General features: G+C 33.0%; 1 protein-coding gene across 1 annotated transcript; it reads left to right on the top strand.

The window, feature by feature from the left end:
- The first annotated feature begins 277 nt into the window (after window positions 1–277).
- LOC133185313 (glucose dehydrogenase [FAD, quinone]-like) lies at window positions 278–12,038 on the top strand. The gene is made up of 12 exons (XM_061320450.1): window positions 278–424; window positions 1,839–1,987; window positions 2,134–2,342; window positions 3,953–4,142; window positions 4,550–4,678; window positions 7,697–7,818; window positions 7,921–8,088; window positions 8,470–8,620; window positions 8,932–9,080; window positions 10,630–10,822; window positions 11,196–11,427; window positions 11,702–12,038. The coding sequence occupies exons 2-12, from the start codon at window positions 1,867–1,869 to the stop codon at window positions 11,865–11,867; spliced, it is 1,830 nt and encodes a 609-aa protein (XP_061176434.1). The 5' UTR covers window positions 278–424; window positions 1,839–1,866; the 3' UTR covers window positions 11,868–12,038.
- Window positions 12,039–12,743: the final 705 nt, after the last annotated feature.

The following is a 12,743-nucleotide window of genomic DNA, read 5'->3' as shown; positions in this document are numbered from 1 at the left end:
TTACTGATATCTTTAACCTTCAAGGAATTGATTAATTTATCGAATATAGTTTCTTATCTTAAGAACACGTTAAAATGTGAACTTGCTTGAAATTAAGCACGAATGTTTCTCCATATATAATAAATCTGTGAAATACATTATATAATGCATAATCAAATAAATAAACTTATTTAAAAGGTATTGTAATTTTTTTTTTAATTTAAAAATATTTACAATGTTGTTTTTTTTTTTTTAATTTTGTATTTTCTAGAAATAACTTATTGAACTACATTATATGATAGACACAAGCAGATGAAAAGGTCACTATTTGTTTACTTTTTACTTCTATTCAGGTCAAAATGTAGAATGATTACCTTAGGAATAACCAGTATCATGTGGTGATATTCTAAGCTGATGTAGTTACTGTACGCGTTCAGTTAATGTGGTAATGTATTCTGATTTTATACACCAATAGCCTCTTAACATTTTATTTTTTTTATTTAAAATGTCATTTACCTATAACTGGAAAGGCGCTATAGGCCTTCTCGTATAGATTCTGTCCCTCATTGTTTACAAATCCACTATTATTATTTAGGATAAGTTAAATGTTTATCATTGCCATATAAAATAAACATACTGTAAGTGTTTTGCAATTTTTTGTAATTTGTACTTTGAACAAGTAATATTAAGGAGTACAACTCGAATCAAATATACATGTACAATGGTCAATATGTACGGTAGGATGAAAGGAACATAAAAGACGAAATCGATAGTAATTCGACCAACGTAAACAAAAATATATTGTTAAGAGTTTTAAGCTCAGGACTTTGTATGGTTTCTGAGATATTTAGAAATAAGAAGAAAAGTTTGTTAAAGATATTTCACGAACTTTCTTCCAAGATGTTGTAAAAAAAAATAAATAAGAGGAAAAAAAATCTATGTAAATAAAAACAATGGATGTGACCATAACAAGTGACAGTTCTAAAATCAGACAGGAAAAAGATGTCAAATCTAGAATCAGGCAGGAAAAAGATGTCAAAGACAGACATCCAACAACTACAAAATTGTCCTTTCTAGACTCTTAGTGAAGTGATTTTACTTTCAAAGCCGGTGATACATGAATGAATTGTAGGTATTACTTAAAACAGTTACTGTCTGTGCATTTTGTTAAAGTTGTATTTTATTAAGCAGATAAAACCATAAAAAAACATGATGTTAGAACGGGTGGGTAAAAGGTCATGATAATATGGTGCAATGGGTGGGTAAAAGGTTATGATGATATGGTTCAATGGGTGGTAAAAGATTATGGTAATATGCAAAATTAATGTGATTATGTAAGCACTTTTCTTACATGTAGCTATTTTCATTTTAATTGAACTTTTTCATTATAATATGTGAAAGACTCTTTAACTTTTTTAAACAATTCATGAAAACACATTGGTTATTCACAAATACACAATAATCCAATTAAATCAGATTTAGTGTTCAAGAGATGCTTTATTGCATAGACATTTTGAAGATAATTCCAGTGTAATTAAAAGAATATTCAGAGTCCAAAATATAAACCTTGAATTGTTTTGATACTTTGATCTTGATAGTCATTAGTGTGTTTGAGAATCTATCTATTTGCTTTCTAATTTGAAATATGTTTCTTTCTTTTGAAAGATTTTACACAATATCAATTAAAGCATGTCCAAATAACTCTAAAAATGGCTTTTAATAGAATTAACACATTGAAGTGAAAATGTTGCTCGTAAATGCTAATAGTTTAATATGAAGAATAGAATTATATCCAAAATTTTTATTGAGTATTTCTGTTGCATTATGCTTTATTTTTTATGGACAGAATTTTTTTGCAGTGAACCAGTGAACGGTAATTAGAAAACGATGGGATCTAAAGGGACCATAATAGCGTTAATTCTCGGTGTTACAGTTGTGTATTACACAAACCGAAAGACTCCAACAATGGAACTTATCTCACTCAACTCCTCGTATGATTACATTATATGTAAGGAATTACTTCAATACAGAACGATGAGGGTTATTAACAAATGCTTAAGACAGCCGGTAGAAATTTTCTGTAATTTTTTTTTAAAGTAAATAAACTGATTTAAAGAACCTTTACTATTTTCCGTTGTTTGCAATTTCCTTCAGTGGGCGCTGGATCGGCAGGATGTGTCCTCGCAAACAGACTGTCGGAAGATCCGGGGTCATCGGTGCTTGTTTTAGAAGCTGGAGGTTCCGAGGATGAAAACGAAAATATAAGTGTCCCAATTGCTTCAGGCCTTCTTCAGTCATCGAAACAAGACTGGAATTTTAAATCCGAACCCCAGAAAAAAGCATGTTTGGCAATGCGGAATAAGGTACAAATCACTTATATTAGCAACTCAGGAGCATTTTATATGCGACAAAAGCACAAAAGGCAATATTAAGTATGTCAAAGTGGAATAACTGCTAGTGCTGTTACTTACATATTAAAAAATGATATAGAATTTTTTAATTTAATCTTCATCACCGAAACCGTTCACGGTATCTCAGTCGGTAGAGCGCTCGGTCCGTGATCGGGAGGTCGTGAGTTCGAATCTCGGCCGCGACTGACCTAAGTCGATAAAAAATGGGTAGCAACTGTTCCTTCACCATGCGCTCGGCACCTTGAAGTGAAAGTTGCGGGTCCTTCGGATGAGACCTCAAAAACCGTGTCACGGTAGGCGCTGGCACGATAAAGATCCCTCACTGCTCAATGGCCCTGAGAGCCGAGTAAAGGTCAAAATTTGAAGCCCTTCACCGGTATATGGTGTCGTCTCTATATGAGTGAAAAATTCTCGAATGGGACGTAAAACAACATACAATCAATCAATCAATCATCACCGAAATGGGTGTTTGTTATCACAGTGTATTTATAACAGCATTGCGCAGATGTAAAGAAAAGAATTGCAATTATATATATATATATATATATATATATATATATATATATATATATGTATATATGTATATATATATATATATATATATATATATATATATATATATATATATATATATATATATATATATATATATATATATATATATATATATATATATAGACTGATTCCATTTTGTGAACAAAATGTTAAGATCAATCACCATTTGTCCTCTGAGTACTAAATTTCCATTGAAAATGCTTGGAAGGCCAAATAAAAATAGTCCTATTGATCTCCTCTATGCAAATTAAAATTCCTCAACCTTCTGATCCCCCTATGAATTTCTTCCTTAACACATGATATTCTAAAAGAAATCTTATTTATAATTAAAATGCACAAAATTTTAGCATAGCATGCGGGGCAAAACTATACATAAATGACATGTTAACCTGTTAATTTGATAATTATCAAAAAAGGATAACAGTTATTCATTCCGTGGCCACCCAGAGTTATCTCTCTTATCAGAGAGTCAATGAACCTTAAAGTTAGGTTAAAGGCAATGCTGGGTCTAAAATAACTTGTGAAGTCCATTTAAAATTGTACAACTTGAAATTCCAACTTCATACTTGCTACAATGATGCATGGTGCCAGACGGAATGACCTTTTTATCTCAGGTCCAAAGATCTCATGTTGGCAACAGGCATCATAGTTTGTACACGGAATTTTAAAAGTACCACTCCACCTTTCACTTTCATAATTCCATGTGGCTGAAATTAGTTTATCTCACTGTCAAATAGTCGAAGAGCAGTGACTCAGGTTCGACAATTGTTTTGACACAATTTAAATATTCGTAGGTGAGCACTTGGCTTCATGAATTATTAAAATGTATGAAATCCAGTTGCAAAAGATTTGTCCTCTCTGCAGTGCTCCTGTCTTATTTCCGAAAAATTTAGAACTTTCTCGACATTATTATCATCATTATTGGATTCACATGGATTTGTTTGTTTGTTTTTCTTTGTTTTGATTTTTTATAAATTATATAATGATATCTCTTGTGATTACTTTAGCAATCTTCTTGGCCAAGGGGAAGAGTACTTGGAGGTACAAGTAATTTGAACTTCATGCAATATGTCCGCGGCAGTCGCCATGACTACGATGGCTGGGCCAGAGAGGGATGTAAAGGATGGAGCTATAAAGATGTTCTTCCGTATTTCATTAAATCTGAAGACATACAAATTCCGGAACTTCACAATTCAGGTATAATAATGAGTCAAATAAGTGGTATAGTCCAAAATGAAAGGTGTTAAAAAGGGAAAAGAAAAATAATGTGTTTCTCTGTATGTGGAATTCAACTACTGCAAATTTCTTATTTTACGCGAGTTCTTAATATCGCGAAGTGGCCCAAGGGCGTCAAACAGCGAGAACAATAATTCGCGAATGGGTGATTTATCTCGAGATTTTACATACATTAAAGCACCATAAAAATAGAAGCGAGTAATTTTATTTCGCGAGTGGTGCTTCTCGCTTAATAATGCGATAATTTATTCCTCGTGTATATTTAGGAATCTACAGTATGTTATTTCCAATTGTTAGATCTTAAGCATTTCCACACAATTGTTTCATTCTAAGGAAAATGAAATAGTTTTTTAACTCATTATTTACAGAATATCATGGAAAAGGAGGTTATTTGTCTGTCAGTGATGGAACTGCAACTCAGCTATCTACAGTTTATTCCAAAGCAATGGAAGAGTTAGGATACCGCATCACAGACTGTAATGGAAAATCGCAAATTGGTACATTTTGACTTCTATATGAAAAAAGATAACGAAGAATGTCGATCTAAAAAAAAATTTACAAAACAATACAACTCTGAGAAATGGGCATAAAAAATGAACCCCAGGAAATTTCAGAGGTAGGATCAGGTGCCTCGGAGGAGTAAGCATCCCCTGTTGTCCGGTCACACTCGCCGTTAGTCCTATGTATTGATCAAATAGATTGAACATTCCGTAGTCAAATTTAGTATTAAAACAAAGGGCTTACAATGTGTATGAAACGCGTCAGCCAAAATACAACCCATTGATAGAATAAGTTTGTGGACAAGGTCATTATAACGACCATAGAATTTACGAAATGCTGACTTAATTGTACATTCTCTCTCTCTCTCTCTCTCTCTCTCTCTCTCTCTCTCTCTCTGCATGTATGTCAACGTTCTTCCAGTGACTTTACCCTCTGTTTTTCACTCTTGGTAAATTATTTGGATACAAAGCTACGTTTTTAAAAATAGGCTATGTACGTGTGTTGCGTGAAAATTAAATTTTATGGCCTTTTATTATGATACGTGTATATAACGTTAAAGCTTTAAACTTGGCAGCAGAAAGATATGACTAAGGAGTGGCTTATTTTTGCCTTGATATCCCCAGTTGGTCAATGGTCAAGTCACTTAGGAGGATAGTTTTAAGGAAAATATTTGGAAAGCCTATGAGGGACTTAGTTGGCGCTGTCAGGTATTGGTTGTGAAATAAACACAAAGGGAACACTGAAGTTTTAGTAACCTTAATTCTGGCTGAATTACAACTGTGTACTAATTATTAAGAATTGCGTCATGGTTACATTTTTTTCTACACATTTTTTACCACAGACCCCTTATTTAAAATGAATTAGATAACATTTCCACGCATTTGTAGGACACCTGAGTCATTCAGGAGACCTATTGCTATCAGTTTTCGTCCGTCGTGCGTCGTGTGTTAACATTTTAACATTTGCAGCTTCTTCTCTGAAACCAATGAACCAATTTCAGCCAATTCTAGCATATGGCATCTATGCGTGAAGGGGAACAAAATTTGCGAAATTTGCCCCCCTGGGGCCTGAGGGGTGGGACTAAAACCATCAAAATTAATGCAATCTTTAAAACTCTTCTTCTTTACTCCTGGACTTCAAGCAGTCAAACTGTTGGTATGATTGTAATAAGCATTAAGCCCTCTATCAAAATTTTGAAATTCATGGCCCCAGGGTCAGGGCTCTGGTGCTAGGGCGGGGCTATATAGATCATGTAGTGAAAGTGCATTATTTCTTTGAAAATCTTCTTCTCTACTCCTGGTTATTATTTAAACAAATTAAATACATAGATATAATAAGCAAGAGTGACTCTACCAAAATTTTGAAATTCATAGCCCCAGGGTCAGGGGTTCTGGTGATAGGGCGGGGCTATATAGATCACATAGTGAAAGTGCATTATTTCTTTGAAAATCTTTTTCTCTACTACTCGGTATTATTTAAACAAATTAAATACATAGTTACGATAAGCAAGGATGCCTCTTCCAAAATTGTGAATTTCATGGCCCCTGGATCAGGGGTTCTGGTGATAGTGCGGAGCTCTATTTATTATTTAGTGAAAATGCATTAATGCTTTAAAAATCTTCTTCTCTGCTCATGGGTATTATTTAAACAAACTAAGTATATTGTTATGATAAACAAGGATGCCTATTCCAAAATCGTGAAATTCATGGCCCTAGGGCGGGGCTATATAGATCCTATAGTGAAGATGAATTATATCTTTGAAAATCTTCTTCTCTGCCCGTTGGTATTATTTAAACAAACTAAGTACATTGTTATGATACGCAAGATTCCAAAATTGTGAATTTCATGGCCCAAGGGTCAAGGGTTCTGGTGAAAGGGGGGGGGGTCTATTGATTATATAGTGAAAAAGCAAAATTTCTTTGAAAATATTCTTTTCTGCGCTTCTGGTTAAAAAGCAAAGAAGCTAAGTGTATAGTTATGATGAGCTTCTTCCATAGTAGTGAACTGCATGACCCCTGGGTCAGATGTGCTGGTGTAAGGGTGGGGCTCTTAATAATATAGTGAAAATGCATTAATTCTTTTAAATAATTCTGTCTGCTCCTTAAAGCTTAGTGTTAAGCAAACAAAGTGATCACTTATGATGAGCAAACTTCTGGTCCCAGGGTGAGAGGCTCTGGTGTTTCTCGGTGGGGACGGGGGGGGGGGGTGCTCTTTTGATAATATAGTGAATCTTTAGTAAAAATGCATTATTTCTTTGAAAATCTTCTCTGCACGTGGGCATATCGGAGGCAAAAAGAGTAAAAATTTTAATAAAAATCTTTGAACATCAGGACCATTTGGTCAAATGTTCTGGTCCCGGCCAGGGCTCTATTAATTTGTATTCTACTGAGAGGAGTAATTCCCCTTTGCCATATACTTTTTATAATTAATCACTGTAAATAATGTACTTGAAAGGTTAGTAAACAAGAGAATTATGCAAGAATTTTTATTGTATAATACAAAAAGTACTTTCATAGTTTAATGATCAGGTAGACTCGTAAATAATAGATAAATAAAAATGAGACAAAAATAACTTTTCTTATTCAATGTTCATCAAAGACCAAGAGAGTCCAATGTAAGAGATTTCAACAAGGAATTAAAATAATACAGAAGCACTGATAGTTTGTTAATATACTGTATGGTGATAGTGATAAAAGGGGAACAGATTAGAACCTAATTTATGAACTGTTAATGAACACTAGACTAATTATTTTGTTGATCCTGATCACCCTATTTTTCTTGCTTTTGGGCAACAAAGCTTCACCATTCAGTTCATTTTATACTCTATGGATCCTCTAAATTGTTGTATTATACTCAGGTGACCGTTAAGGCCCTTGCGCCTCTTGTTAAAAAATGTTACATTCGGATCCACTTTTTAATCTGTGTCATTAATGAAATCAAAGAGATGACATTTCAGGCTTTCTGAAAAGCCAAACTTGTTATTAACACAATATAAGTTGACCTATCACTTATAGGTTATTGTCCTTCACAAGAAACGACAAAGAACGGAGAACGTTGGAGCACTGTTAAAGCATTTCTAAGACCTGTCATGGGACGCCAAAACCTACACGTCTCCATTAACTCTCATGTTACTAAGGTATCTTGACATTTATGATTTTATCATCAATTCATAATTTGGACCAAAACAATGAATGTAATTTTTAGCAGTGTAAAGAATATCTTTTTCTGTCTTTCTAAGATTCTGATGAAAGATAAAAAGGCAGTTGGGGTATCGTTTGTTCGAGACAACAGGAAGTACGTCATAATGGCGAACAAGGAGGTGATTGTCTCAGCAGGTTCAGTGCAGTCACCCCAGATCCTGATGTTGTCTGGAATAGGACCAAAGGAACATCTTAAATCCATGGGTGTATGACAAAAATATCCCACAATATTGATTATATATACAAGCAATTTCTTAATAGAAATAAATACACATTTAAACAAAACTGACGTCACTAAAACTCCTTAGCCCACTTGCTTGATTTTTCTGAGCATCAATGATAAAAGATGTAGCATTCAAGACATTTATAACAATGATTTGAAGGCTCTATAATTTTATTATTGGCAGCCCGCCTTTAGAGACACAATCAATATAATTATTATTTCAATCCCAGAATCAGATATGCTCCACACTTTCGATCATGCATATCCCAAATATTATAACGCAGTTTACTGGGTTTGTATCAATGAATCGAGAATCTTACATGACACAACAGTTAAATATTTTCTATGTGTCATTGCTTTTTAGATCCCAGTGGTTACAGATCTGCCAGTCGGGGACAATTTACAGGATCACATCATGACGTTTTTAGATTTTCACGACAATACTTCGAGCATGGCAACCGAAGCCAAACTTTTGTCACCAATAACTTTAATAAAATACTTCGCTTTTAAGTCAGGTAAAGCTCTAAATTGATAAATAAAATTCTTTGATTTTTTAAATTTTATTTTTATAAACATTTTTAGGATTAAAAATTGTTTGATTGTGCACTGTGCTTTCATATATATATATATATATATATATATATATATATATATATATATATATATATATATATATATATATATATATATATATATAGATCAGGGGCACGTAATTATTTGTGAAATTGAGTAATGGAAACAATAATTAAGAATTCTATATACTCTGACCAGTAATTTTTAAAATTTATATCTTATAAAGATTCAACATATTTATTTTTATACAAAGGGATGTTAAGCAAAACTCATCTCGAGGGTACAGCATTTTTCGCCGAGGACAAAAGTCTCCCACCACCGCTTCAGTTCCATTTCTTCAGCCTTGCGACTGATCCGGCTCAAGTGGATATGTTTTTAGATAATTTGAATATAGACAAAAAGGTAAATACTTTCAACAGTGCTTTACAGCTGATAAATTTACCAGTCAAAATCATGATTGATTATAATATCACAACATTTCTCTATAAATCTTATTAAAACTTTTTATTGCAACCAACGTCTGATTGAAAATTGGCTGGTGTGTTCTTTGTATCCATGAAAACACAAATTCTGATTTCCATGAACTTACAAAATTTTTTTGTTAATAATTAATTTTTTATGTGTTCTTGGTAAATGTTTTAGCTCACTTGAACAAAAGGCTAGTGTAAGCTCTTCTGTTCGAAATGTGTATTGCGTCCATTTATCCTTCTGCAATCTGTTAAAATTTTACATGTTCAACTTCTCTCCAGAGTCAAAAGAACTTACCACCCAAACTTGCCTCAAAGCATCCATAGGTAATGAGCAGGGATAGGGTAATTGAAAAAAAAGTGGTTGTATTTGAATGTAATTAACTACATTTTTCATAGTAATTGGAGGGAATTTTTAATTGTTCATTTTTTTCAATTACTTGATATTTAATTAGTTATATTGAATAAATAAGATGTAATTTTAATTTCTTCACATATTTCATATTTATTATATCCATATAATAGGAATATATCTCCATCATAGACACATTGTACTGCCCTTTTTATCATTAGAAACATCTTAAATGCGTATTTAAGTTATACATTTTAAATGAATGTTTACATGCTACCCCATAAATGATTTTTATATTTCGTCTTGAGTAAAATAATGTTTGCTTATAGTCATAATGTGTATTTGGAATTTTATAAGTTTTATGTTTATCCTAATATTTGTACCCTTCTATTTAGCCATGAAACATTTCATCCTTTGTTGCTTGATCATTCATGTTAAAAAAAAGACAGAGTTTGTGTCATAATACGACTCCCTTGTTGAGTGTACTGAAAAATCTTTTAAAGGTTTTCTGAAGAAAAAAAACAGGGCATAATACGTCTTACTCATATGCAAGCATCTTCTTGTTTCATGCAAGCATCTTCAATATTGTGGCGTCAAATCTATTCAAATTATGACCCCCGTGGCTACGTGGGGACAAAATAACGTTTTTAAAAATATTTTTACAGATTCTTATGTAAAGAACAGTATCGATACAATTAGCAAATTTGATCTAGTCATGGTCCTTGGGGATAGGGTAGGATTGTAAATAAGCTTTAAAGGGGGTACTTTTGGGAAATTTATAAACGGACATTATTATTCAAATATTTAAGCATCCCTATATGTTTAGAGGTATTTTTGTTGAAATCATGACCCAGGGCTAAGGACGGGTCTAAAATAGAAAATATAAGAAACACCTTTGCGTTTCTTTTTTACAAAACATGGTTGACAATAAAAGCACAATTCTTGAATGATACGCATGCATCCCTTTGCAAGGAACATTGAAGTTTGTTCAAAACATGACTTCAAGGATTAAGTCCGGGCCATCAGTCTAGGACAAAGGTTATAAAGATTGGAATTCTTAAACAATTCATAACCTTAGTAAACTGTAGAAATGTACATGTACAAACAGTATTTATTTTATGCAAATATAAAGCTACGAGACGGCAAAAAGAAGGAATTGAAAAGGAACTTGGAGGGAAATAGAGGGACATTTTTTGCTCTTCCAATTCTTCTTCATCCCAGGAGTCGAGGGACAATACGCCTTCAAAGTGATGATCCATTTGATCCGCCTATTATTGATCCAAACTACCTCGACCACCCAGATGATATCAAAACACTCTTAAAAGGTACATGGATAGAATTTTAGACTTAAGTAGCATTTTTTGTTTGCATGGCATTTAGGATATTATTCTGATTTGAAAAAAAAAACTTCAGAGGGAACAGTGTATTAATCAAACATCCAATTACTCTATAGCTGTCAAAAAATCTGTTCAATATTATTAAAAAAAGAACAGAAACCAATATCTACCTTATAAATAAATCTACTAGTGTACAAAATACCATATCAGGTAATGATGCTGCTTAAAATACACTTGAATTTTAGATTTTCAAAAACTTGTCATTAGATTCTTTATCAACCGATATAATACATGTACCATTTATTTCGGAGTGTTTCATGTATTTACCAACAAAATACACGGAATATATATATATTTCCAGGAGTACGAGAGATACTAAGGCTTGGTGACACTGCAGCGTTTAAGTCAATTGGTGCCTCGTCAAAGGATCCATTGGAGTCATACACCCCACAATGTGACGAAATAAAACCAGATTCAGACGAGTACTGGATCTGTAGAATAAGACATTTCACTTATACAGTCTATCATCCCACATCCACATGTCGAATGGGAGCCAAAGATGATAAAACAGCAGTGGTAGATCCTGAACTAAGGTATTTTTATATTTCAGATGTGTTTCAGTATTACATCAATTTGATTATTATTAATATATTGGTAGCAAAATTTCAAATTACAACCAGAAAATGGGAAATACAATGTACACCTTTTTATCCATCTAATACAGAAGGTTTTTAAAAAGCAATATTAAATGTTAATATGAAAAATTAGAAAATAATTTATTTTTGTATCAAGCCGTACGGTTTGAAAAGAGCGATATTAAACATTAAATTGAAAAATTAGAGAATAATTTATTTTTATTTCATGCAGAGTGAGAGGAGTCCAAAACCTTCGAGTCGTCGATGCTTCCGTCATGCGCAATGTGCCCTCCGGAAATACAAATGCTCCAACCATAATGATTGCAGAAAAAGCTGCTGATATTATAAGAAATATAAACAGTGTGAAATTCATCAGAGAAAGAACGGATAAACTTTGATTAGTGTTGTACAATTAGAAATTTTTTATTTGTATTGATAGGTTATAATTGGAGAAATGTGATTTATACTACTTTTTCCCAATCTTTAATCTTTTCGTTGTTTCAGAATTTAGGGTAATGATGATGATTTGGGTTGCGTGTATTTGAATTGGATAAATGTTGCGACGTGTGTTTCTGGGTTACAGGATTGTTTGATTATTATCAGAAATACTCAATGAAAAATTCTTAAGTAGGACGTTTGCAAATATTCAAGCAAGTAGTTTATAGATGACTCAGGTGACCTATTGCTATCAGCTTTTGTCCGTCGTCATGTGACTTCCGTCTGTGGTCATTAGTCAGTCGTCTTTCATAAATTAATCTTTGATATTTTCATTTTCTCGGAGCCTCTAAACCAGTTTTAACGATTTTTATATATAGCATTTTTTTGATAAAGGGAAACATAAATTGTGAATAATTTCATGGTCTTTGCCTCCCTGGGACCGGGCCTGTGGGGTGGGGCCAAAACCTTCAAAAATAATGTTATCATGAAAAAAGTTTTTTCTTGCTCCTGGACCTTACGCACCAAGTCTAACTGTTGGCGTGATTATAACAAGTAATGAGTCCTCTACGAAAATTGTGAAATTCAGAAATTCATGGTCAGCTGCTCTGCAAATATTGCTCCGCACAGTGTCTGTATGAAGTTTTGATTCTTTGTGTTTATGGGTCCATTAATGAGTCTTTGATGGGAATTTTTAACCACAAATGAAAACCGCTTCTCAGTTTATAAAGCATAAACTGCGCTAACCCAGGTTATATAGTATAACTTGGGAAGCTATTAAATTCATTCCTTAATTAAACAGCTTTACGAAAATAAATTCAGTTTAAAAAGGTATCTAT

This window comes from Saccostrea echinata, unplaced genomic scaffold (assembly GCF_033153115.1).
Source record: "Saccostrea echinata isolate AGI-Se365-2 ecotype Australia unplaced genomic scaffold, CSIRO_AGI_Sech_v1 ptg000012l, whole genome shotgun sequence".
Taxonomy (NCBI): Eukaryota; Metazoa; Mollusca; class Bivalvia; order Ostreida; family Ostreidae; genus Saccostrea; species Saccostrea echinata.
Note: the sequence above shows the minus strand (reverse complement) of the source record. Positions and strands in the feature narration are given on the sequence as shown.

Excerpts from the sequence above, each read along its gene's own strand:
- LOC133185313 (XM_061320450.1), top strand. The coding sequence starts at position 1,867 with ATGGGATCTAAAGGGACCATAATAGCGTTAATTCTCGGTGTTACAGTT. Across the intron at positions 4,679-7,696 it reads TAATGGAAAATCGCAAATTG|GTTATTGTCCTTCACAAGAA; the intron begins GTACATTTTGAC and ends TATCACTTATAG. Across the intron at positions 11,428-11,701 it reads GTGGTAGATCCTGAACTAAG|AGTGAGAGGAGTCCAAAACC; the intron begins GTATTTTTATAT and ends TATTTCATGCAG.